The 27,476-nt window shown below is 38.9% G+C and overlaps 1 protein-coding gene across 1 annotated transcript in view; it reads right to left on the minus strand.

Annotated features, from left to right (window-relative positions):
• Nucleotides 1-27,476, minus strand: part of ZFAND3 (zinc finger AN1-type containing 3) — a 135,171-nt gene that overhangs the window by 40,191 nt on the left and 67,504 nt on the right. The window contains exon 4 of the mRNA XM_082214900.1: nucleotides 7,348-7,527. Within this exon, the coding sequence (XP_082071026.1) occupies nucleotides 7,348-7,527 (180 nt within the window). The remainder of the gene's footprint in view (nucleotides 1-7,347; nucleotides 7,528-27,476) is intronic.

Consider the following 27,476-nt stretch of genomic DNA (forward strand, 5'->3'; position numbering starts at 1 on the left):
GAAAAAATATTTGCATGCATTGCATGTTTGTTATGACCAGTAGCATGCTTTCTTATTTTATGACATGCAGTACAAGCCAAAAGCTTTCTTTACGAACTACATAATCCTTCCTCTATACATGACAATACACGTATACACACACACACACACACACACACACACACACGGCATATTATAAACAAAGATAGAACACAAAAACAATCTACACGCCTGGGCATTTTCTTGTCCCTTGATTATGCCTCCTCTTTTCCAGATATTAGTTTCCAGTTGGAATGGAGTAATATTCATTTCAACCTCATGGTAAGAAACTTCACATCGTTATTATGAGAGGCAATTAGTCCAATCTTAATGATGTGAAAAGCCAGTATCCTTGGGCACTGTAGAAACTTTAGAATGATGGTCTTTTAGGGGACTCTATCAACAATGAAGAACAAAAATTAAATTCAAATCAACATTAACTGCAGTTTAAAGAGCATTGCTGAATATTCCATAACTTTATAACTGCAAATGTATGCACATATGTGCCCCCAGTGCCGTGCAGTATACTTTCCAAGCTATTCCTGGCTTTCAAATGCAAGCATAGTGCTTTGACAAGCAAGTATATGCTGGAAATCTAGAAGGTAGATGTCAACTATGCCAATCCTCAACCCAGTTATTGCTAGTTAAATGAAGTGGCAGAATAAGCAGGGCTGGGAAGACTGAGCAGCAATCATGGAAACAAGATGATAATAGTTGCCGTGCCCACAAGGACTTCCTGTTTCTAAGCACCCTTAAGAGATCTTCACTCTAGGAAATGTTATGTTGGAATATCTAAAATACAATATTCTAAAAACTGCTTTCCTAACAAGCTATGAATTACTTAAATGCTTTGGGCTGGAGGCTTTAGAGAGCAGAACCCAAAAGGTTTTTCATGAACTTAAGAGTAGCCAAGCTTAAAAAGAATCCCCATTGTGAGAGTTGGCAGCAACAAATCTTATAAGAACCTCTAGAAAGTATAAGCAACAGTGGTGTTTTGGGAAGCCTGCTTAAACCCTGAATCTAGCTGTGAATGTGTGTAATTGGAATAGACATCCCTAATTTATCTACATAATCAAGTTTGAAAAGAGCCATGAATTAGAATCACAAACATATAAGAGATATAAACTAGAAGGAAGCTAAATCTTAAATGGAAGTCTTCAGAGACACATTGCTTTTCTTCTGCATGTATGGGTAACATTCTGTCACGTGCAGAAACTACTTAGCTGTTCAAGCTTCAACCACTTCTAGAGAATCAACTTGTATTGTTAAAATTAGTTAAAGGGATGAAGATTTAATCATTCAGATTTTTATGTACACATTTTTATGCAATCTCTCGCTGCCAAACCTTACAACCTTTCTTGTATTTCCCGAATACATTTGTCTCCTGTAGGGAATACATTAAAGCAGGGTACTGAGATGAAGGTATCTGTGTCAACACAATTCGTTTTGCATTACTATTCCCATTTGTAACATAAATACAATACTCCCTACTTAAAATAGGGTCCCTGATTAAAAAATGCTCTATGGTCAATGGAATGCAAAACCAATGTCTTGTAACAAATGCAAGGCTTATATGGGCCCTGATAATCACTTCAAATTTGTTTGCAGTTATGTCAAGGCCTACAGAGGAATACCTGGAACGGCTGTCAAGGATTTCAGACTATTTGGGGTCCTTTCAGAACATCAAAAAGCAACTCAAAAAAGCTCCACTTTTCCACTCATTTCTCTGGAAGTACTATATGCTATATGACTGTGCCCCAAAGCAATCCTGATGTGCAATATCATTATTCTATATACCTTTATATTCCTTTAGGCTCCCTCTCATTTCTTTGGTTCTGATCGTGCAGAAGAAAGCCTGAGCATCGGAAAACATGTTTACAATAGGAATTTTTAAAGGGCTAATATTGTAAAGAACAATGAATATTCAATGGCTTAAAGCGAGGTATTTGACCATGTGCATTAAGACGGAAACCAAAATGATTAGGGAATACAGTTCTGCTGCCACACAAACACATGGATACATTCTGGGCAAGAGGAATATCCATAGTTAATTCCACTTGCAGAGACGAGAATACATCTAAGCCCAACTGCACACTTCATTAACAAAGGACTTGTGAACATTTTACAGGAATATAATGTTAGACAGTTCCTCAAAACATTCTAAATCATGCTTAAGAATAGAAATTTGGAAGGTCTTGGGAAAAGTTAAGCACAAATTAAAATGACATCATGTCCTGTGTAGTGAAGTGCTATTGAAATATCAACCTGATCTAACTGCCAAAGTCAAATTTCCCACACGGACATTTTTCATGTTATATTACAATTCAGATTTCACTTAAACCTGCACCATGTCAGCTTGAGGTGCAGTTGCACAGAGGGAAGGAAAACAATGTGACAGCCCCAGAGAAGGTGATGAAGGGCTCAAACTAAATGAAATTGTTAAAGTATATGGCATGACCTTTAATAAAATACACACAGACTTCCCTAATAAGCGGGTTCTGGAGTGGTTAAAAGAAAAATGTGTTTTGGCTCCCTCTTTCCTATCCTCATGATCCACATTGTTAAAGAGAACCACTTACTACGATGCTCCCTTTGGGAAAGAAGGATAGGCCATTTAAAAAGAAAAATAAATTAATAAATACAAACACTAGGAGGCCCAAACAATAACCAACAGGCAATAGAGGGATCACATTCATCCGGTGCTACACCAGCTGCACTGGCTCCCGGTGGAGTACAGGATCAGGTTTAAGGTGCTGGTTTTAACCTTCAAAGCCCTATACGGCCTAGGACCCTCGTATCTACGGGACCGCCTCTCCTGGTATGCCCCACAGAGGAACTTACGGTCTTCAAATAAAAACATCTTGAAGGTCCCAGGCCTCAGAGAGGTTAGGCTGGCCTCAACTAGAGCCAGGGCTTTTTCGGCTGCGGCTCCAACCTGGTGGAACGCTCTGTCACAAGAGACTAGGGCCCTGCAGGACTTGACATCTTTCCGCAGGGCCTGCAAGACAGAGCTGTTCCACCAGGCCTTTGGTCAGGGCACAGCCTGACTCCCTCCTTTGGCAATCTTTACAATACTTTAGTTTATGGTTGCCATCAATTTTGATTTTAATTAATTCTTATGATGTTTTTATAATGTTGCACTATTTTAGTGTTGTTAGCCACCCTGAGCCCAGCCTCGGCTGGGGAGGGCGGGATATAAATAAAATTTATTATTATTATTATTATTATTATAGAGCCTAAATGTATTCTTATGCTATTGAGCTAGTCATGCAGTGGTTTAAGTGTTGAACGAGGACCTGGGAGATCTGGGTTCAAATCCCCATTCAGCCATGAAGCTCTCTGTGTGACCTTGGGCCAGTCACTGTCTCTCAGTCTGAACTATTTCACAGGGTTGTCCTGGGGATTAAATGAGGAGGGGGAGGGCCATATATACCACATTGAGCTCACTGGAGGGATCCGGTCCTTCTTCATGGTGTGCACAGCTCAACTATGGAAATCATTCCCACAGGAAACACTGATTGCCACCAACTTGAGTGGCTTTAAAACAGGATTAGACAAAGTCATGGAAGATAAAGCTGTCCATGGCTCTCAGCCACAATAGCTATCCTCTGCCTCCATGGTTGGGGGCAGTATGCTTCTGAATACCAGTTCTAGAAACCGGGGGGCGGGGAGGCAAGTCCTGTTGTCCTCAGGTTAGGCCCGGCCCACCCATGAGGTAGGACGAAGCAGCCGCCTCAGGTGGCAGAAGCCCCTGAGGAGGGATGCTTGTGGTGTCCTGCTGCTCTCAGACCTTGCTGGAAATTGATGCCAATGCCAGTACCTCGTCTCTACTGGCAGTGGGGGCAGTGAAGCGGGCAGCACATCCAGTTTCACCTCAAGTGAAAAATGGGGTGCACCATCCCCTGGCTCAGGTCCTACTTGGGGATTTTTCATGGGGGTCTGGTTGGCCACTGTGAGACCAGGATGCTAGTTCAGTTGGGCTTTTGGCCTGATCCAGTCAGCTTTCCCTATTCTCTTAACATTGGGGGTGGGTGGGTAGAGGGTTAGTCAGGAATGTGGCATGGAGGAAAGTCATGTGTCAGGGTTAAATCTGGCATTTGGAAAATTCATATTTGGCCACTTCCTTCTCTGTCGGAAGCAGCATCTCCTCTGAGAAAGTATACTGTTGGCAACTGGTGCAACTCTAATTAAGAATTACTTGCACTTTTGAGGCATCTTTTCAGATACGGATTTTGTAGGAAATAAATGGGCTTGTATACAAGCAGGCCCAGGAAAAAAATTTAGCTTGTAAGAAGAATGACTGGAATTACAGGAATGCATGCAATCACATTAATATCCTGCCAGACCCAACTGCCACAAAATATAATTATCGATTTTTCCCCCTCCTAGAATATTCTGACTCTTCATAAAAATGCTTAAAATTCTTCCCATTCAGCAAGACTATTAACACGATAGATCTTTATTGCAACATGATGAATAAAATGGCTTACTACAATTATAGTGTGCTTAGCCTGTAGGGCAATTAACCACAGCTAGCACCTTGAAGTCGAGCTGGTTTGGAACGGAGAAAGATCACAAAAGGCTGCCATCTGAATTGTTTTTATTAACAACACCACTTCTAAGCAGTAAGATCTATGCACAATTTGGTAAGGATTAACTCAATGATATCCCACACTGTTTTTTGTTTACTGAAATACAAGCAAATCTATTCAGTAAAAGTATGCAGCTGTACATCATCATCTCACTGCACTGAAAAAATATCAATCATTTAAGAAACACTGCTATAATGAAAGCAGCGTATGTATTATAGAACTCCTTACAAAACAAAATAAATAATATGAAAAAGCCACCCTTAAATTAAAATCAAAAAAGACATTTAAAGTTTGGGCATTCTTCATTATGGGAAAGAACCTTCCACACTGAGACCATCATCAATCAGAAAAGCTCCATCTGCTGTATAATTAGCTCTGATAAATGACACTAATCTGAGCTACATTAGAGAACTACTGTTTGGGGGTTGTGGGGGGGGGGGAAAGAGAGATAGCTAGAACTGTAAATAAATCTAACCACTGTTTCACTTACAGCCATCCCAGCAGGAAGTCATAAAGAATTTTTTATAGGTAATATTTTCAAATGCGCTGCTGGCTGTGCTGCCTAATATCTATCATCTCGGAGCATGCATTAGTGAGTGTACAGAAGCCTAGAACAGAAGAGCATATTTTTGAAATAAGTTCTCCCTTTCGTACATCTTTACAGCCAAACTAGGAAAAAAAAATTGCACGACAAATCTGGTCCAATGAAATAGCTGCTCAGGAAGACAATGGACAATCCCAAGAGATAATGGACTGAAGCTGCTAAGCCACTGAAGAAACAGTATTTGGGGGCATTTGCAGAGAAAAGTGCATCTAGAACTTTTTCTGTATTACCCTCCTGGTGCTTCTAGGCAAGAATGGATGGAATAGAGGCAACCTGTGAGATTGCAAATAAACGAGTAAGGCAGACACATTGTGCACACACACATACAGACAGACAGACAGACAGGGGAGGCAAAAATCATTAAGCAAGTAAACAGTGCAGTATGTGACAGTTTACTGGACTTTAACCAAGTAGACCTTTTGCAGTGATTGAGGCACCCTCATTGTGACATTCTGGCATCTTCTTCTTCTGAAAACTTTTTTTATGCCGACAGACTTTGTAGCTTTGTACTGTTTAAAATGATTTTTTAAAAATGTTTTGTTGTTGTTGTTGTATACTGCCCTGATATTTTATGGTTTGGCAGTATAGAAATGCATTTATAAGTAAACAAATGCAAAGATTCAAATGAAATTCTGAAGATTGGTCATTTACTGTGTTTACATAATTCTTAATTCAAGAGGTTATCTTTGGGGGATGAGAAATGATAGTTGCATTTGATAAAACTGTCCCTAGACTGTACTTCTTCAGACTGCAGGTAGGACATTGCACAACTGAATTCTCTTATACAGAAACCTGCACACTGTACCCACATCCTCTCCTGAGCCCCAAAGTTCTATGGTAAAGGGTTTGATATTAGCTTTACTTCCCACTGTGCTAGTTTTCTGTGTGTAACATTCCCCCATTCCCAAATGGGCAGCCATTCAACTGTGCAGTCCTCCACCTGAAATCTCGACTGGTACAGTCTAGGAGTGGTCTTATCACATGACTTATCACATAAAACACTATTACTTTCTACTTAAATCTCTTTCATGGTTGTTTTAGCATACTTGAACATAGTATTCTTGACTGCAATTGTCTCTTCTGAGATTTTTACTTGGAACAATTTATTCATGTTTGCAACCAACAATAGTAATTGGCCTTTTTCAGAGCTCCTAAGTGGATATAGACTAAAAGCTTGTTTTTATAAAACTCCCTACATTATTTAAGAGGTTCCAATTCTAAGATGTAAGATGATTTTATCTCCTGTTCCCATTCCTTGAGTTTTATTTGCAAAGCAGAATATAAATGCAATGAACAAGATTAATCCAACAACGTATTTAGCACCACTGAAAAACAATAAGTGACTTATCAAAATTGCTGTCTAGAGAAAAATCCTTTTCATTCCAAATGAAGAAGTGGCTGAAAGAGAGCACTTTATCACATTGTCCCAAAGAAAATGGTGAGAAAGTACAAAGCTTCCTAGCACTTATTCCAAATAAATAACTAGATCTACATCCCTTTCCCCAACATATAGATATATATCTATACATAAGGCTTTGTGTTTCAGAGGAGAGAGATTTGCAAAGAAGCACACAATGAAATTTCAACTTTTGTCAGAAACTTCCATGAAATAGCACTGATGGCATCTGAATTCAAACTACTGAACAATACTTTACTTTTAAAGGAAGTTGTCAGACTAAGATAAAAGAATCAGCAAGATATATGCCTGTAAGACCCAAATGTTTCAGGAAGTATTTATGCTTATTCTACACAAGTCACCATGTGTGAGATCCCCTAACAATTGGATGACACCCTATGTTGCATACTTAATTTTCTGTACTTATTTGAAGAACATCATCACAATTATTGCGGTAATATGGGCTCTAGTTTCCACAGCACAGGCCAACGGTTAAGCTATAGGTTGACAAATGTAGTAATTAGTGTTATGAAAATGATAAAGCTATGCAAACTGAGCTCTATTCAATCAAGATAGAAAATGCTTTCCTTCCCTTGTTCTTCCTACAACTGTCACACAACTATCATTCTCATGCAGTTTTCTACAGTTTCCCAAAGAAATCGCTACATTCTTCTTAAAGGCTGAAAACTACAGATGCTAGAAAAGAGCAGAGCCTACTTTGCTCTCCTTACACTTACATTTTTCTTTACTCGGTGAAGTTACATTCAGTTCTGTCGAAAGTTGCTGGTTGGAGTTAACAGTCTGCGTAGATAGGGAGGTATTACTGTTGTCACTATTTGTTTCTCCAGAGAACAAATCTGATTGGCTGTTGCTTGTGCTGGGAGTGGACTCATCATCTGGTTGCTTCTTTTGAAAATCTAACAGGACACAAAATTGGGGAGATGGGATTATTGACTACAAAACATGTTTCTGTCCACTGGGGCACATACAATATGTTGTATTTTACAATATAATCATCCCTATAAACTGTGATTTAATCCTATTAGTCTAAGCCCTAAGATATTAAACTTACCTTCATTGCACCAATACATTATTACTGAACTTGGTATAATCACTGAGTGCTGTTCCAGTAGAATGGCAAGATACACATTTAGTGCACAATCCAACTAGTGCTTTGGCTCCAGTGGACTGGAGCTACTAACAGAAATTTATGCTGATTTCCTCCACACACACATCCAAAGCCCCTGAAAAATTTGTTCCAGAGAAAAGGGCTACCTCCCTTGCCGTGCCACAATTCTTATGTGGCTTCTCCCACCAGCAGTTAATTAAAGAAGAAACCAGGTAAAGGCAAATTATGTGACAAACATCCTGTCTAGTTGACATTAGTTGTGAGAGTTTCTATGCACAATGCAATTAATGAGGAAACTAGGCAAAATTACTTGTTGCCTCCTAAAACGAGGCTAGGTCGTTAACTAACTTGGTTCTCAGATTACAGTGTCATGCGAATACAGTTTGTGAACTGCAAATGAATACTGAATTTAACCAAGGTATGTAACAAATAACCATTCATTTTTTGCAAAGGCTCTCTTTATAAGACAAAACATCAATATCAGTTCTTCCTACCTAACTAACACTATGTGATCAACTGATCGGTAACTTCCACCAAGCCATTACCTCTTTCTAAGGTGTCTGATTGGCATGGCAGCTAAAGCCTTATTATCCTTATTTAGAAAAAGCAACTGGCCAATGTAAATATTGCATAATTTTATCCTCTTGTGCATGACTATCACCACAGCATTTATTCAATGCCAATAAAGGATTTTGCAAACTTGTTTATTTGTGATATCAACCAGGAAACAACTTAGATCTGTAACTATGCATGTTTTTAAAACCCATCATGATATGTTCAGCTTCATCTGTGCTGATACTGGACCAATTCTAATGAACTCCATTTATTTTCAAAATTTCAGGTTTAAGTCCCTAACAAAAACTGAGAATGGTTTGCATTTGAAATTAAGAGAAAACTTTGGTGAATTCTGTAAAGGCAAGTCCTGGAAAGAAAAAAACCTAGAAAAATGAAGGTACTGTACACAAAGTATTCCTCTGGATCATGAGCTACTTAACCAGTAGTTCATTTCTGAGTTTTATATTACATTATAGCCATATTCAATGAGGAAATAAGAAACATCAACAAGGAAAATCACAATAAAAAAATTCCTTCCAGTAGAAGGAAGGAAGGATTTTTTTTATTTTGACTATGGCAGACCAACACGGCTACCTATCTGTAAAGGAAAATCACATGAAGCCTGGAAATACGTTGTCTCATTTTAAGCCCACTGAAATCCTTTACATTTGCTATGCAGATTTATACCAGTGTCAATTATTCTTAGCTTGATTTCCACATGTGTACTTTAAGGATTGCCTTTGGTTTCTTCTGTTAACACAAGCTATGCTTCAATTTTATTTCACTCCTATATCCTAAGAATTGGCAATAAATTATGAAATGATGCCTTTAACTAGAGCTTATTAAGCCCAAGTTGATAACAAAACAGCCTGCTCTTCAGAATCTGCAAGATCTTAAATTCAATAAAATGCTGTTTTATACTATATTAAGCTCAACAGGAACAGCTTAAGGTAGAACAAGGGAAGAACCAAATGAGGACCTGATACTATTTCTTTTAAAACACATGCCCCAGCACAAAATTAATTTATTCCAGTTTGTTATTCCTTTTAGGAATTTTAACATGAAAGATACAAATTATGCAATGAAATGAAGAAGCCTTTCATTACACTTCTTTCTGCTTCATCCTACAGCAAGGAGTCAGCCTTAACAATCCCATTTTCCTTACAACTGCTCTATATTCTGTTAATTTTACAGAACAGGGTTTCCGTGTGCTCTGGCTTCCTTCACAGTGTTTGATTGCGCCAGAAGCAGTTTAGTCAAGCTGGCCACTTGACCCAGAAAGCTGTTTGTGGACAAACGCCGGCCCCCTCGGCCTGAAAGCGAGATGCGCAGTAACCCCACAGTTGACTTTGACTGGACTTAACCATCCAGGGGTCCTTTACCTTTACCACACAGCACACCCCGCAAGATGAGATACTGCATGGAACATTTATATGACAACTATTAAGATACAGCATTATTAGGAAAATAACCTACTTATAAGCATCTCCCAGTATGCGTTATTCCAAGCAGAAACATCTTGCTTTCTACGGGCAAGTTGTATAACTTTGTAAACAGCTACTTTTAATAAAGGCTAGCTATTTCATAAGTAACAGCAAAAATTGTAGTAAAGGAAAGCAATTGTTTGTAGCACAGCACACAATCTTTTCCCATTCAAGACAAGTCCATTTTGTTGTATGAACCAAATTCTTTCCTCAGAAAGTCTCAGAGTATTAATAGGTCTTTTCCTAATGAAGCACATAGGACAGCACTGAAATAGAAGGCTCCTGGCTACTACAAGTCCAGGTAAATTTATGAACTCCTCTAAATGTGTCTCTTACCTTTCTTATGAACAATAACTGGTCTCTTATCTCTGCTGGTTTATAAATACTGGGAAACCAAAATAAATTTTGGATGCCCAATAAACCCAAGTGACAAAAATACCTTAGAAATGGGTAAACTCAACAGGGCTTGTTCATGAGAGATGCCTAGAGGGGACATGGCCAACCAAACAAGAGAGTAAACACACACCTTTGAATCATTGTTTTGTTTGCTAAAATACAAGGGTCGTTTACCTATTCTGATTTTCTCCAATTTCTCCTTGAGGATATCAGGAACACATGTTTCTACCTAGACTACTAATGAACAGAAACAACTAATTTTACTTACTTCATTAAAAGAAATGAAATACTCTAGCAGACAGAATAAAATCTATTCAGGTAAATTATAAGAGCTTGTTAAATATACTGAAACAGCAAGTTGCCAGTGTGGGGCAACTGAGAAACTGAGTAGGCTAAAAGAACCCCTAGTGCAATCTCAGAAGTAGGCTTACTAACCAATGGATGCAAAATTCAATTATGTTTCATATTTACTTTGCCCACTTCAAATAAAAGAGCATGCAAAATTTCATATATTTTTTTAATAAAGCACATTATCAATTAGTGCCTCTAGCACTGCTAGCATCTACACAGTCCTCACTCAGGTGCCCTTTTAGGTGTCTAGGGAGAATCCTAGCATTTAAGAACATTGGTCTATTATTTTTAATTAATTTATCTAGACTAACCCACGGAGTCCCAATTAAGGTTAACTATTGCCTAATTTTCTATCAGTGGTGTTTGTTTGGAATTCAAAACACTTTAATTTTTTTTTTAAGAAGTGCCAGGTAATTTCAAGATGGAGCATAATCTATATTTTGAATTAAGCAGATGTGGTGGTAGGGATATGTGGTGGAGGAACAGACCACTCACTACCAACATTATCCCAAATACCGTAATATAAAATGGCATCAAAGCAGCAGTAAAATGATTTCCTCCATAGCTGGTTGGTTGTGGAGTACTGAAATGACTTCATTACTTCTGTGAATCTTAGGTTATACAAAACTCTAGATCACTGAAGTAAATTGGAACCCCATGCCAATGCAAGTTCTGATTAAGACAATGATGATGTATTTGTGGTCTGTTGGTGGTTTGCTCTATATTTGGATGTGGGGCCTTGTTTGATTAGCAAAATAATTAAAATGTGTTGACCATGGCAGTTGTATGTGTTTAATGAAGCTTTATACTTCATGCAAATAGCACTTATCTCCACTCACAAAAATATTCATATTATGGTCATTGGCTTAAGGTTTCCCAAACTAGAATGGAAATGCTCACAAAATAACACAATATGCACAGAAATAAGTGGTAAATAGGGTCTGTGCTTTATTTCTTAATATTTGTGTTTGATTTGTTCTTCAAGGCGCTTAAAGAAGTAAGTTCAAGTATGACAGAAGGGATATTGCCAAAGCCACACAGTTAGATTACCAAATATATGAACTTAAGGTCACATTTAAACTTTCTACATTGATCTGCTACACTGAACTGGTTCTTTAAGGAACAGTAGAAATTGGATACCTGCAGAGCTTGCCATAGCATTGTATGTTAAGGTAAGGTAATGAATTGCTTTAAATAAGGCAAATGGCATTCATTCATCCTATAGCCTTTGTTTCACTTTGTAGAGAATAGGCAATACTTGCAGTAATCATCCTAGATTACATAGCGGTCATGCTGGGGAGACACCCTTCTCTTGAAATATGAATAAAAGATCAATTTCATGGCTTTGAAAAATGATGAAATTATCTTGGGTCATGTTTTAAGAGAATACTCTGTTTTTACTGCAGTTAAAACTTGGGGAACTCCCACCATCTTTGTCCATGCTAGATGAGGCTAGTGTGTTGAGAGTCCAACATCTTGAGGACAACAGGTTACCCACCCGTGAATTAGATATGTACCACATCAAGCTTTGGACTTGCACAGCCCCTCTCCTCTTCCCCCATGTTCAAGGGAAGGAGAATAAAAGCTTCAATTTAGAACACTATGAGCTTGTTAACAAAGATACTGAACAAGATTCAAATCAGTGTTTTCCTATGTTGAGACATAATGAGAAACTATGATTGTTACAATATGTGAATGCAGTGTGTTCTTATGACTATGTTTCAATGCTTGGATGTGGCCATTATCTTAATCATATAAATATGAATTTGAACCCATGTGTTTTGATTTCTCCCTCAAAAGTTCTATTTTATTTCAAATTCAGACAATTTGAAATGTGTATTACCTTAGGTTTAGAATATTAAATGAAATTGAGACAGCTACTTCCAGATGCGTTTAACAGATCCAAAGGTAATTTTTTTCATTAACATGAAGCACCATCACTCAGTGAAAGGGGAAAGGTGCTGTTCAGCAGGTTACACTGCTCATCTGGTAGCGAGCAAGGCAGAACCATACAAATGACACAAAAGAGAAGTAAGCCCAGTTGTCAAAGAAACAAGAGAGCCAGAAAGCTGTTGGTAACAAAGCCAAGTTTAATAGGGTTCACGTGCCCTTGATGGACTCTGCTCAAATCTTCAATGAGGCATTTATTTGCAGCTATGCCCTGAACCAAGTGCTAATGATAAAATTCACCAAGAGTGGGTCAACGTCTGAACAATATGACTAGTAAAAAAACCCCCAACCTATATTAGAAAAGGTGATTAACCTTTTAAAATATGGTATGGCTGGTAAATTCAGAAATGTCAATGTTACATTTTAAGTAAAAATAAAGCCCCATGACTCCTACCTGCAGCGATTTAAGTTGATAACAAGGCAATATAAAAGCCACCATGATAAGTTTAGTCACACTCTCAAGTGTGCTTGTACTGGATTCAAAGCAGAAATATAAAATTAACAATTTAAGATTCAGTCCAAAATTTGTTTTAGCAGCATGAAGCCACATAAAACAACAAATCTCATCCTATGTGCCAAGAGACAAAAAGGTACACTCCGCTAACTGAATCTGCTCAAAGCTGGTCTGACTCAGTACTTATAAAATGAATAGAAAGCCAACTACTGTGGGAAAATGATTGCTTGTACATAAGAGCATGAGCAGAGTTCTTATTATTGCAGAGTGATTTTACAGCACGAGATATTGTTAAGAGCATGATGAGCGCGTGAACACCTCATGCTAGACTAATGATTGGCTCACGTAGCATAACACTCTCTTTGTCTGTGTGGGCAAGGGCAAGGTTGCATTCCTTTGATTGTTACTTTTGAGTACCAGGCAGAACAAGCGCAGTGCTGGAGGAGAGAGGATGATTTATTTCTTACTGCACACAATAAACATGGCACGGCTGAAGCCAAAGCTTCTTCTTCAAGTCATCTTGGTGTGAGACTGATTTCTTACTGATTTTCTTACTGATGTCGAGCTGGTTCTCGACAAACTACAGTTTTCAATACCCTAAAACATTCTATAACAACTAGAAAAAGCAAAACTACACTTACTCTTATTTTCATATTGTACGAGTTATAAAAACTAAGAGATAGGGAAATGGTGTTTGGCTTTTTAAAAACACTTTATTGGTTTAGACCAATAAACAATTAAAAGAATTCAGCAAGAAGAGCGAGAGAACCTGTATTTAGACACCGGTTCTATAACGTCTTTCCAGAGATTGTATTTTAAGCACACCCTACTGGCCTAGATTTCTCAATGCTACGAGGAACAATTTGAAAGGATAGCAATTTGCTAAAAATGAATAGGAAATTAAGAAATACCTCTACCTTGAATAGAAACTATAAAAACTCAATTTAGCTCTCTGAAAAGGTACCAGCCTTAGAACTCAGGTAATTATGTAGGAAGATATTCAGCGGTGCTGCTTCCTAATTTCAGCTAGACCTATTCCTCGGGGAATTCAACATCCATAGGATTTGACCACAGCAAGTACCTTGCCATGCATGAAATACTGGAGAAGCTAAAATAAGCAACAAAAAAACTAAGCAATAGTCTATAATGGGGAAGCCATTGAGATTTCATCTGCTGTAAACCGCATTAAATGTGCAGGCTGGTTGCTGGGGATCAAGAAAGATGACATTAGAAGCAACAAGCAGGGAGATGCATTTGCTTTCTGACATGGTGGTTTCGTGGAGAATCCAACCACTGTCTTGGATCAAAAGAAATGGAAGCAAGGCTTAACATGCACAATGGAGCTCTCTGCCATTCTTCCCCTCAAAAGCCACTCCCAAGAGTCATGAAACCTGAATGGCATGAGATGTGACATGGGGCAGGGAGTGGGTAACTATCATAATTATGATTAAAAAGAAATCATTTTGAATAGTAGGAAAAAAATTATTGAAGAAGTCGAAGCAAAAGGTTGGACAGGTATTTTCAAGATATGCTTTGGGGTCATGGGTAGGCAAAGTAAGGCCCGGGGGCCAGATCTGGCCCAATCGCCTTCTAAATCCAGCCCACAGACAGTTCGGGAATCAGCATGTTTTTACATGAGCAGAATGTGTCCTTTTATTTAAAATGCATCTCTGGGTTAGTTGTGGGACATAGGAATTCGTTCATATATATATATATACATATATATATCTAAATAGATATAGTCTGGCCCCCCACAAGGTCTGAGGGACAGTGGACTGGCCCCGTGCTGAAAAAGTTTGCCGATCCCTGCTTTAGGTGCAAAAAAATACTCTTGAGGGCATGGATTTGATTTGATTGCTCATTTCTTTCTTTGATTCCTAAGCATTTACATCAGAAATATCAATGGTGACTGTTAGATTCTTGTCCTTATGCTCAATCAATTTACATCCATCCCTAAGACATTTTCCATCTGAATGGAAGTCAGAAGCTTAAAATCCATGCCATGGTTAAATCATAAAGCAAACTCAGAAATATGCGGCAGGCTTGTTTTTATAAATATGCTATGTACAGGCAACCCCTGATTTGTGTTGGGGTTGCGTTCTGGGTCAAAGCATGCCTAAGCCAACTCCGCCCCATGCTTCCCCCTTTTCTGGCCACTTCTGGGTTGCTCCGATGTGCACACGAGCAGCCACGCACATATCGTACATGTGTAAATCGGTCATTGCCTACACTAGCATTTGCTAATTTTGAAACATCAGATTCAACAGCACAGAACTTTTCCTTATTTAATTCTAAATAAACTACCTTTCATTACTATGCACTTCATACATTTGTGTGTTCAAGTCATTATTGTTGATTATGCCTGATATTTCAGTCATTGAATTCTACTTCCTTAGAGAACAGAAATGAATAGTCTTGTTTAATGGATAAATATCAGAATTATGATAGATCTGCAATATCTAAACTAGTATTCATCTACTTGAGTACGGTAAACTAACTTAAAGCACAGATTCAAATTACTTTTGAATTGGTAAATTAATTGCTCTCTCAAAGGAGTTCTTAACTGACCTTGAAGGATCATTTTCCTACTATTTTTCTATGAAGGCAACTATCCTATAAGAGGTTGCAATTTCATATTGTGTTCAAGCAACAATGCCTTTTTAAAAAAACCTCAATATATTGCTTAGAAATAAGATTTAGTATTATTTAACTGTATTTTTTCTCAAGGTCAATAAAGAGAGAGAGAGAGCGCGAGCGCCAATAGGCTTACAAGCAAACAAAAACAAGTCACACAACAGGAGAGTAGTGGAAAAAGGCAGATGAGGGAGATCAGTTCTTCAAGGCCGTAAACAAAGGGATGAGCTACAAACTTTCATATCAAGTACACACCGGGCTAATCTTCCCTTGTTGTGTTCTAGATTAACAGTAATTGGTAACTCTTAATTTTTCAGTTGATGGATGGAATTTTATTATTTATACCCCGCCCATCTGGCCGGGTTTCCTAAGCCACTCTGGGAGGCTCCCAACAGAACACTAAAAACAGAATAAAACTTCAAACATTAAAGACTTCCCTAAACCATGTGCTATAATATCTATCTGTCCTAGAGAAGAGAGAGTAAAGAGAAGAGACAGTTTGAGTTTCACTGGACTGGGGGTAACACTGCGTACATAACATACATCTAAAGCAATCACACCCTAACAATTCTTTGACAAGGGTGCTGAAGTTGTAGTTCTGTGATGGATCAACTACCATTCCCATGGGGGGGGGAGAGAATGTGCTTTAAATGTACAGTGTGCATGCAGCCCCAGTGTGCATGATTGGGATAATTCAAAATGCATGTGGCGTGCTCCTTGAAGTTTGCAGACACAGCTAGCTGACTTTGTTTTCTAAAAAGGTACCTGACAGGCTCAAGTGAGGTGGCCCATAAGACTGCCCAATCCCAAGTCCAGTTCCCACCTAGGGCTCCTAAAGATCTTTCTGATGAAGTTCCCCAGAATACCAGAAAGGCTTTCCTTATGGGATAACGCTGCCTTGTGCTTACCTCAAGGTTTCCATCTAAACCTGAAGAAAACAACAAGCATGGTTTGAGAGGCAACAAGATGGGGGAGATGAGGCAAGGAGAAGGGTTGTGGGCGAGTTGAAGAAAGGTCTGGTCCCGCAGGCATCCACAGGGCAGAGAAGGAAGTGTGGAACAGCCTCCTGAGCACTCATAAAGCTGAGTAGTTTGAGTATCTGTGAGATGCCCAGTTACCAGAAAGAAGCTTCCTGGCGGACATTAGTTCTAGCACACAGGGCGATTACCTTGATGACAGTGATGGATGGAAAGGACACCGAGTGCTAATTATCGCAAGTTCTGAATCAGACATATCAATATATGTTTCCCAGCATACAGTGGTAGTGGAGGTTACAAGAGGTCTCTGGCCAACTTGAGCTCACAGCAAGGGGGCTGAGGTGTACCCTGCGGGGAAAGGTGGGGATATTTCCCAGGAAATGTAAATAGCCTAAATCCATTTACTGGTGAAATCTCTCAGAGCTGAATAATGCTTTTATAACATGGCAAAGGTTCTGAGGACTAATTAGGCTTGCCCTTATGTTGTAGCTCAGGCAAAGATACAATTCCCTGCTTTGGGAGAAGATTTGGCTTAAGCCAATGTACGTTTGTCAGATTCCTCTGCAATGGCACCACACTCATTACTCATGAGTAAAGCCTAGTAAAATATATGGCCACATGTGGAGTTCCAACTGACTCACGCTTCTTAGTATCATCCCTGCTAACCTGGTCAATGATCAGAGGTGATAGCAGTTCTAATCTAAGAAAATATGAAGGACCTCAGGTTGGGTACCACTCAATCTATGAGGCTGAAAGTCCAATTGTCTTACATATGGGAGTGGCTTCCAAATTGCCAACAGCAACGGCATCTTTCAGGAGCATGATTTATTAGCTTTTGCATTTTTTTAAAAAGAAACATGGCATTTTCTGATAGATTACCTATAATAATGCAGCATATTATTCCTCCAATAATTGATAGAGCCAGTCCAGTCAGAAATGAGCAAAAACGATGCAAGCTAATTAATTTTTGCTTGCAAACAAATTTATTTTTGTTTTAACAAAACAAAACCACAGGCAAACAAACCTTGTCATCTTTCAGATTCATGTTAATAACTTTTAAATTCAATATACAGTGGTACCTCGGGTTACATACGCTTCAGGTTGCATACGCTTCAGGTTACAGACTCAGAAATATTACCTCGGGTTAAGAACTTTGCTTCAGGATGAGAACAGAAATCATGCTCCGGCGGCGCGGCGGCAGCGGGAGGCCCCATTAGCTAAAGTGGTGCTTCAGGTTAAGAACAGTTTCAGGTTAAGAACAGACCTGCCAAGGTACCACTGTAAAACATATGTTTTTATTTTGAAATATATACAAAACGGAAACATACCTGGACTTGAAAAGCCACACAGGCAAAGTAACCAAACACAAAACTCCATGTGTGAATTATTTTATTATTGTTTAGGCTTGAAGCCTAAAACCAAAGTCTGCATGCTTCATACAGTCTTTCCTTAGATACTCCCTGCCAGCAGGGGGTTTCTGACATACTGAATTTTATAAGTAAAATCCATTCATTATCTTCATGTTCATTTATCTTAGCTAGATAACATTTGATGCCATTTTAACAGGTTTCCATTTCGAAATCAACTGTAAAACCAGCAGGGAATGTACACTACTTTAATAGGCATGCCTTATCCACAACTCTACCTATATTCAGTTGTGTATGCCTGAACATATTTTATTTGATATGTGGAGTTGTGGTAGTAGATACGTTTGCTCTGCAAAGTAAGAATTTAAAAAGAAATTATATCATCATCCTGCTAATCACACTGTGACTATATGCGAAGTCTGATTTAACTGCTGATGGCATTTCTATTTACTTTTTGAGATCTCTGAACAAGATCTTGCTCCTTTTTTGTGGGTTGTTTTTTTCATCACATCCACCAGCCTTTCTGCAATTAGTGCAGAGTAAGAGAGCAGTTCTGTAAACCTGCTGACAGCCATTTAATGGAAGAGGTGGAAAATGGTGGATGCATCCTGGCAGCATACTTAATGGATATACAAACACCCACAGTCATCAGCCAGAAGCAATACTGGCAGAAAATTAACTTAGTGCTACAAAGCTCATTTAGCAAGGCGAACCATAGCAATCTGGATAATATGAAACTCTGTAATGGGCAGGAAAGGTGGAGGGGAGAGAGAAGAAGAGAAATGGGAAGACAACCCTCTTACACTTTTTTCCAGTGAGAAGGTGGTCATTAATTTCACAGGTCTTTCTATTTAGCGTGTTGTTTCAGTGTACAAACCAGTAGTTGCCTACACTCCACAGAACAAGCTTTTTTTGTCCAGTTCTCTAAACACTTTAGACAAAGCATGTCAAAGACTTAAGCTCAAAGAGGTTTTCATGTTAATAACGGTTCCGCTATCTGATGCTTCCTTCAGATACACTTGGACGTGGCTGCACTCTAAATTATATTTCCATTTATGACCAAAATCTAAATTTCAATTGCTGTCAATCCAGAATTTTTTAACTGGCAGTAAATCTAAGTGCTCCATATCGGGAAGCACAGCTATCAACAGAAGAAATGTTTTAACTACTTAATTACAAGCAAGACAGGAACGTCACATGCATTCAACATTGTAAGAATTTTAATGCTTGCATTTCAAAGCAGGAGAGGGAAGTGAGGGGCAGACGGGGCCTGTCAACCTGGGAAGGTAGCCCATCTAGGAGAAGGAAAACTCTGATGCTAGACCTCTGATGGCTTGTGGGATATCTTCGGGAGAATAAAAGCTTAAGGAGTAAATCCTACATAAATCCAAAGGGGAGTCCCTAAGATGGTTTGATGGCACCTTGTATTCCTCCTTCGAGCAACACCTGCAGCCAAGGTGGTGCCAAACGTATTGCTCTGCTTTTCTTAGCACTACATGAGCGGGGCCAAGTGTGGGGTCTTGTCGTCTGGGCAGCCTAGAACCTCCACGCACACTACTCAGGCTTGCACCCTGGGGAGGTCATATTGGTGCTACCAATGCAGCAGTTTGACTTTACCCCCAGAGGCACAGTCCACTGTCTCTTGAGACAGATGTGGGCCAACATTATAAAATACGCCTGAAAGGCAAACGTTGAGCTATTCTCAAAACTCTCCCCCCATACATTAGTTTTGGTTCCACAAATCTATATATGTACATAACTCATTCTAGTAGCTGCAGTGTTAGCTTTCTAACGAGCTCGGTGCACTTCTGTAGTTTTATTTATTCATTTTTATTTACCACATTTAAATTTATATGGCAAATTGAATTGAACTGAATATTTTCAATCCCAATGAGGGGTTTAAATATGCTAGCTAAATAAGGAAAGAGAGAAATATTCCATAAACTTCGCTGATAAAACAGCACCATGGTATAAAAGTCACAGACCCTAGGCCAAGCTGTTGAGAAAGGCCCCTCCATAAGAAACTTTTTAGGGAAAAATCAGCAAACTGCACCAGCTACATACGGTGAAAGCCACAGGCCTGAAACCAGCATGTTGCTAGCCTATTCCACAATCCAGTTTGTTTTTTTTTTGGGGGGGGGTGTGGATACAAAAAACAAACAACAAACTCAAATATTTTTCAAACAGAAAAAATAAATCAAATGCAGAGCCCAGCAGATATTATCAATTGTACTGCAACCTTTCTGCAGAGCATCTCAGTGTAGCTCAATTTGAGAACCTTCGGAATTAGAGGTCATGCTTTGATACACATCTCACCTTACCTTTCAGACAATATGGAAAAGCATCCAGGTACCTAACTATAAAGTGATAATATAAGAAATCTTAGAATGCAAAGCCCTGGAGAAGTGTGGGCAATAAACAAATGGAAATAAATTGAAACCGTCTCAGATCATTTAATTCCCATCTTTCCTCTTCACATAAAGCAGGAAGGAAGACAGAGGTATGTATTTATTTCTTCTACCAGAATTTCCTCCACAAAGAGATGACAGAAAATTATTACTGTATACTTTTCCTGAATGCTTTTATTTTGATCTGCATGTAATAATAATAATAATAATAATAATAATAATAATAATAATAATTATCTTAAAGTGTTTTAAGAATCAGGAGCACCAGTTCAGCAAAACTAAGATGATCAAGGTTTCAGGCACTATTTTTGAAAACTCTGAGCTTCTCCAGCAAACCATGGCTCGCTGGGCACACTAATAACCAGCTAGAAATACCAGCTGAAGTAGCTCTAATGGAAATGCAGCCAGACTAACTGAATGACAAACAGGAAACGGAGCTTAATTCTTCACTTGTCCTGTTTCCTTCTGCATAGATGCTTTGATGCATAAGCCTTTTGTTTTCCTCCTTGGTTAATGAATTTTGAGAACTAAAATTAAGCTTAACTTTGGGATGTAAAGCATGCAAAACTATATAGTACTAACTACTTGGTATTTAAACAGAGAGTTCTATCTTGTTAAATAATGCAGTGAGCCAAACCTCCTACAAGGCAAGTAAGTTTATAAAACCCATAATCTGCATAAAAGAGACAGCACTTCCAATTTACATTAGGAATATGCCTGCACAAAAACACAAGTTCAAGAAACAATTACCCAAGACGGTTGGGCAGGAAGGTACTATGTTGCATGGGAATTGGCATATTCTGTATCCATGCAAAATTCAGTGTCCTTTCTTCCATTTGCCATGCAGCCTAACTGAGATTCAGTCACAGTTGTATACTGGTGCCAAATCTATGTTCTGGTTCTAGAGGCTTTGGAGCTTGATGAAGTATGTGGTGATGCCCCACTCCTCCCCAATCCTTGGGTGATACCCAATACAGCTATATGCACAGCTAGTCACTAGAAGAACAAGAATCATAGCTCTAAACACCCTTTAAAAGCCCTCTGTGCCACTCTCACTGTATCCACTACTAGAACTGAAGCTCTGGGGCCAGCAGGAGGCTGGAGGACATTCAAAAAAGCGGCAGATGCTCCGCTACCCCACGTGTCAGCTGATAGGCGGAGAGGCTGAGCAGCCTAAACAAAGCCCCGCTGTGCCTCCAGTCTCTTTGGGGCTTTCTCCGCCCTTACTGACATCCTCTTCAGGCTCCAGGGAGGGTCTCCTCACGAGCCACAAGGACTCTCCAGCTCTCTCCTGCCATTTCTGAGTATGAATTGAATTACTGAATTATCTCCTGGCACCACGCGTATACGCGGTCAAGCGCAAGTCGAACAAGTATAAGCGGAGAGTAACCTGTATTACTTAAGATACTGTTTTGCCTTTGGGATAGCTATCCAAGTCTGTTGTGTCTAATAAAACTGGACTGATTTATGAATGCTTATGCCATCACAATATTCATTTGTTGTTTTTACATTTCTTTTTGTTTCTTTCTGAATAAGCCATACATTTATTTGGTAGGTTCTCCCTTTGTTTTTGGGATTGTTCTACATTCTTGCCACCCATAAAACACTGCCTCGAACAGTGTTCTCTCTAGTAAAAAAAAAAAAGTACTGGAACTGAGATGTGTGTAGATTTGTGTTCTCTTAACTCAATGTTTGTGGAACTCCCACTCACCTTGATGTCGGCAGACATAGTGGCAGTGATCCAAAGCAAGGCTCAAGAGTGAAGCCTGGTTGGCTGCAATGTTATTCCAAAGCACTTGGAAGTATAACATATTGCAAGAGATCTGTCATAGCAGTACCTGGGACTGTGACAGAGTGCTATAGTGCGGCTTCAAATATTGTAAGCAAATTATGCAGATAAGGATTGTATGCTTATGTTATCTATCTATCTATCTATCTATCTATCTATCTATCTATCTATCTATGCTTATGTTATGTATCCTACCTCCCACTGCAAAAACGGCCTTCAGTGGGGCTAACAAAACCCCAGTTAAAACAGGATAGTGCAAATAAATGCATTAATACCAGGGGGAAGAAATACAGATAAGTCATCAGCATAGAAGAGCATGTGGGAGGAAGTGCGCACACAACATCAATGCCTGCTCCAGCCAAACTGTCCCCTCTCAACCTGCCCTGGCTAACTTTACATGTCATATCATTTGTTTTAGTCTGGTGAAATTGTAAACCAAAATTTCACGTTTCAGTTAATCAGTTCTACTGGACTCCTTCAAATTGCAGTTTGAAGGCAGAAAGCAGTATGAGAGCCACTAGCTATTGATAGTCCTGTGAATATTAACAATATCTCTACTAAACAGAAGAACTGGTGTTTCTGGCTAGCAGAGTCAAATGAAAAAAAAAACGTGGAGTTTTATGCATCTGATTTCCAAGCACAAAAGTGAGCTTAAATGAAATCTGAAAGGTCAGTACGCATTGTGGAGTATGACAGGGACCTGTAAAGGCAGAGATGCAAGTTTTCATAGGCTGCTGCTACAGAACCAACAGATGCGTGACAGATTTAAGATTTTTATTTGCAGGTTTACTAAATAATAGTTTGGGGTTCTGGAACTAAACAATAGACTCGCAGTGGAAAAATGATAAAGTCCCAATATTAACTGCAACTTGACAGGAGTGCACCAAATTTACCATTTGTAAGCAGTAGAAAACCTAGATTGTGATAAAAGGGGGGAAATGTTTTAACATTAACTGTTAATGGGTAATTTTTACTTCAGAGAGATTAGAAGAACACCTATAAAACAGAAGATATTGGTGAATTAAAATATGAAAACCACACAGCATATTATTTCTGTTATTTGATCAATGTCAATTCAGATAAATATAATCAGATTAAAGACCAGCTGTGCAAACTCATAGCATGGTGCATCCTAAAGGTAGAATAAGCCTCTTTCAGCCTATGTTGATCCAAATGTTTTGGATTGCAATTCCTACCATCTCTTGACCACTAGCTATGTTGGCTGGGGCTGATGAGAGTTGTAGCTCAAACCTTCTGAAGAGTCTGGGGAAGGCTGGTTTAATACCTAGCAGATATTTTATGACTTAAAATTGTTGATATCCCGTATGCCTACACATACTAAAAGTGTGCATTTTACAAAAACTTATCTTTCTACCAAAATAAGTATTTAATGGAGCTAATGATTGAAATCTCTCTCTCTCTGCATATGTGTGTGTGTGTGTGTGTGTTTGTGAATGACACAACAGTCACAACTATATATACCCTAAAAATCTAAACATATAAAATATCAGAGATATTCAGTGGATTAATACAGTTTATCATAAAATGTCCAGGAAATCAGAACAATTTTAATCTGGCCCCAAAGAGCAGTAATGGTGGTACCTGAAACTTATATGGAACTTTCATAATTGAGACATAATGATCAAGATGTTCTCTCTTGAGAAATGTACTAATTTCTTCTAAGAGGTTTTCTTTTACATATATAATCATTCCAAAGGAGGCACTTGATTGTGTGTGTACAAAGGGTCAAAAGCAAGGATGAAATACTGATAAAAACGGCTTGGTAAACAGAATTCTAGGGCTCTGCAGTGGTATGAGATTGTGGTGGACTGGACAGGACAGAAACAATGCTAACGTGTTCTCTCCTTCTCTTCTTGCCTTGATATTTACCCAATATGACCTCCCTCAGTCTACACGCCATGACAGAAGAGCTCTAGCAGTCCTTGTAGCACCAGCTACAAGGATCTGGCCGAGATGGAATGTGAGCTAAAACTAGCATGCAGCAGAGTTAAGCTCCCCCACGTTTTCTGTGAGAGTTTCTTCTCTGGGTATATGTATCCTGGATTAGAAGGCAAAGTCAGAGCACTGCCTCATGAGGAGATGAGGAGATGCAGTGAGCAGTTTGGGAATAACAGGAGCTGAGAATTACACATCCAGTGTGTACAGAACTAGAAAAACACAGTTTGATAGTAACATCTTGATTTCTTCATATTTTAAGTAATGATAAATAACATTAAATAGATATAGGACAACTAGAAGCCTCCTAACAAAGGAGCACACACCCCCCCCCAATTTTAAGACACTGCTAAATCATGACAACAAATGAAACATATACAGTGGTACCTCGGGTTAAGAACTTAATTCATTCCGGAGGTCTGTTCTTAACCTGAAACTTCTTAACCTGAAGCACCACTTTAGCTAATGGGGCCTCCCGCTGCCGCCGCAGCACGATTTCTGTTCTCATCCTGAAGCAAAGTTCTTAACCCGAGGTACTATTTCTGGGCTAGCGGGGTCTGTAACCTGAAGCGTCTGCAACCTGAAGCGTATGTAACCCGAGGTACCACTGTACATATTTTCCCTAGTAGAAGGTCATTAGGGGCGGGGGAGGCTGGTAATAAGTAAGTTAGTAAGTAAGTTAGTAATGTAAGCAAGTCGCCAATATCTGTGACAAAAGCAAGCAACCATTCTCTCAATAGCTGCCTTTCTGTCGCCCTAATTAACAAATAAAAGTTGTTCTTTATTGGTGGAACTGTAACACGGCTTTTCAGGCATTCAACCCCCACAAAAATCCAACTGTTCCCGTGTCTGAACCTGATTCTGTCTGTAGAGAGTGATTGGAATGGGCAACTTCTTAGTGATGCAGCTGCCTGCAAGCATCTTAAGCAATATAAACATGTGCTGGAGAAGAAGAAAAAATTCAGCATAGCAAAATATGCTGTGCCACTTCATTGAACAAGCAACCTGGGTAAGTTTCTTTTGGAATACAGAGAAGCACTAGGTGCTCTGCTATGTATCACAGATTTCATCCAAGCACAGGGGAATTCTGAATACATCCCTCCTTAACCGGTCCACTAAAATACTGTCTAAGCATCCTGAACATTAGCAAGTTTCCATACACCATAGGATTTACATTTGATTTAGAGAGGTTATTCTCAGTTGTGGGAACTCTTTCATGCTTTGCATTTAAAAGAAACAATTAGAATAATCAAACAAAATGAGTGTGAAATTTCTCACAGTCTCACATGTCATTACAAAGAGGGCAGAGATGTAGCAGCTGGTCAATTTAACTTGCATTCTCAGTTATTAAACATTACCTAAAGGGCCATTAAACTGCTTTTCTAGTGGAAGAAAATATAAATTACTTACTACTCACAATACAAAAGGATTAAGTTGACCTTTCTCTAGGGCATGATATGTTTCAAATTTCTGCTGATAAAATATGAAGCTCATACATGCCACATTCGCAAGAGACTTCAGAGCTTCATAGCACTGAGGGCAGTAGTTGAATGGCTAATGGATTACCAAGGGATCCAGAATCACTTTCAAAAAGTAGCTGTATACATCCTGAGAGAGGAAAGTGTGCAAGGGCATTGTTTTTTTAAGTAACCCTATTCTTTTTTCATTATTTTTTTTACCAAAAAAAAGTGTTTTCACATACAGCTCATTAAACACATCATGCAGGTCAATTAAGGATGGAAGAACACAGTTCACCAAGCCAATATTTAACTCTCCATTGCCAACTAATTTCAACAGATTTCTGACAGTTATAAGTGCTTGCCTTTTAGAAAACAGCAGCTTATTAACTATGCAAACTATGTATAACTATATAAGCAAATGACTTTAAAATCAATTAGATCCAAGCTTACAGATTTCATGTGCTGTCATCCTTGTGTGTTAGATGGCCATACTTTTTTTTTTTTTTTGGAAGATTTCCTACTTTATCAACACAGTACTTCAATGAATGCTAAGTATGCAATGCATATCAAGGACAAGGCTGACAACAATAGTTTTAGCAGAGAGCCATGCAGACATGTGAGTGTTCAACAATGGGAACACTGACTTGAAGTGCAAGACTTTTAAAGAGCAAGCTGAAAAGAAGTGCACATGGCTCCTCCCTCTCCTCTGCCCATTGTCCATCCCACTTGGAAGACAAAATATAACCTGGGGAAGGGAAGCTGACCAGGAAGATGCACATATGCATGCACAGTGAAACACACAGGTCTTCTGAGTCTCTGGAGCAGAGTGTGGAGCACAACAAGGTTCTTTTAAAATAAAAAAGTTGGCGGGGGGGGGTATTAAAAATGTTTTTCAATTGTTAGAAGAAAATTGCTAGAAGCTCCAGGACATGTACTGGAAGTTCTCTAGACAGTAGTCTTCAGTTTGGGGGACAGCATCATAACCAGCTGCCTAACCTCAATTTGAAACTTTAAAAAAATGAGATAATGGGAAATATCAGGAGCTAAAAAAACGTTATCAGTGCTTCCACTGAGACAAACACTTACAGTAAAACTCTGGGAAATCAAATAAAGTTTTGGCCTAAGATGTATCATATGACAATTAAGATGCTTGTTGTCTAAAAATTTATATTCCATTAACTTAACAATGGGCATGCGATACCAACCATTAAGCATTCTGCCTTTAACAGTAGTCAGCCAGATGCCTCTGGAAAGCTTTTGAGTGAGGCATGCTAGTGAAACCCTGTTTGTCCTCAGCATCCAGTAATCAACGGTACACTGGCTTTGCAAAAGGGATGATTTGTTAAGTTTTCATGGCTAATCGTCTACTATATCAGAATTAGAACCATAAACAAGAAGAATATGGCTCAAGATCGAAATAGATGCTGATTGGCTGTTGAAATAGGCATTCTGTGTGTGCCAGCCTTAAATAAAATAACAAAGTTATTTTATTCTACTTCCTCTTCCTCATTTTACCTATCTTATTAGTTGAAAATGCTTGGAGTCAGTACCGGGGTGGATGAAAGCAAACTGACTGAAGCTCAATTCAGATAAGGCAAAGGTGATGCTGGTTAATGACTTATCAAACCAACGAACATTCAGCCTATTCGAATATGGGTTCATATCTCCTGATCAAGGTATCCTGAGGGTACTTCTAGATCCATCATTGCCAGAGAATCACTGGTGGCATCAAGTGCTTCTCATCCACCAGCTACATCCCTTATTGGAAGCAGATAAAGTGGCTCTAGTAATCCAAGCTATTAACATCCAAGCTTAATTACTACAATATGCATTATGCCAGGCAGTGCTGCCTTGGGAAATGTACATATTGAAGTTTCAACTGGTGAAGAATGTGCAAGCCAGTTTATTAATTGAAACTGATCTTATTACTCAGTACAAAGGATGGTCTTTGACCTT

The sequence above is a fragment of the Podarcis vaucheri genome (assembly GCF_965113315.1).
Source record: "Podarcis vaucheri genome assembly, chromosome: 3".
Classification (NCBI taxonomy): Eukaryota; Metazoa; Chordata; class Lepidosauria; order Squamata; family Lacertidae; genus Podarcis; species Podarcis vaucheri.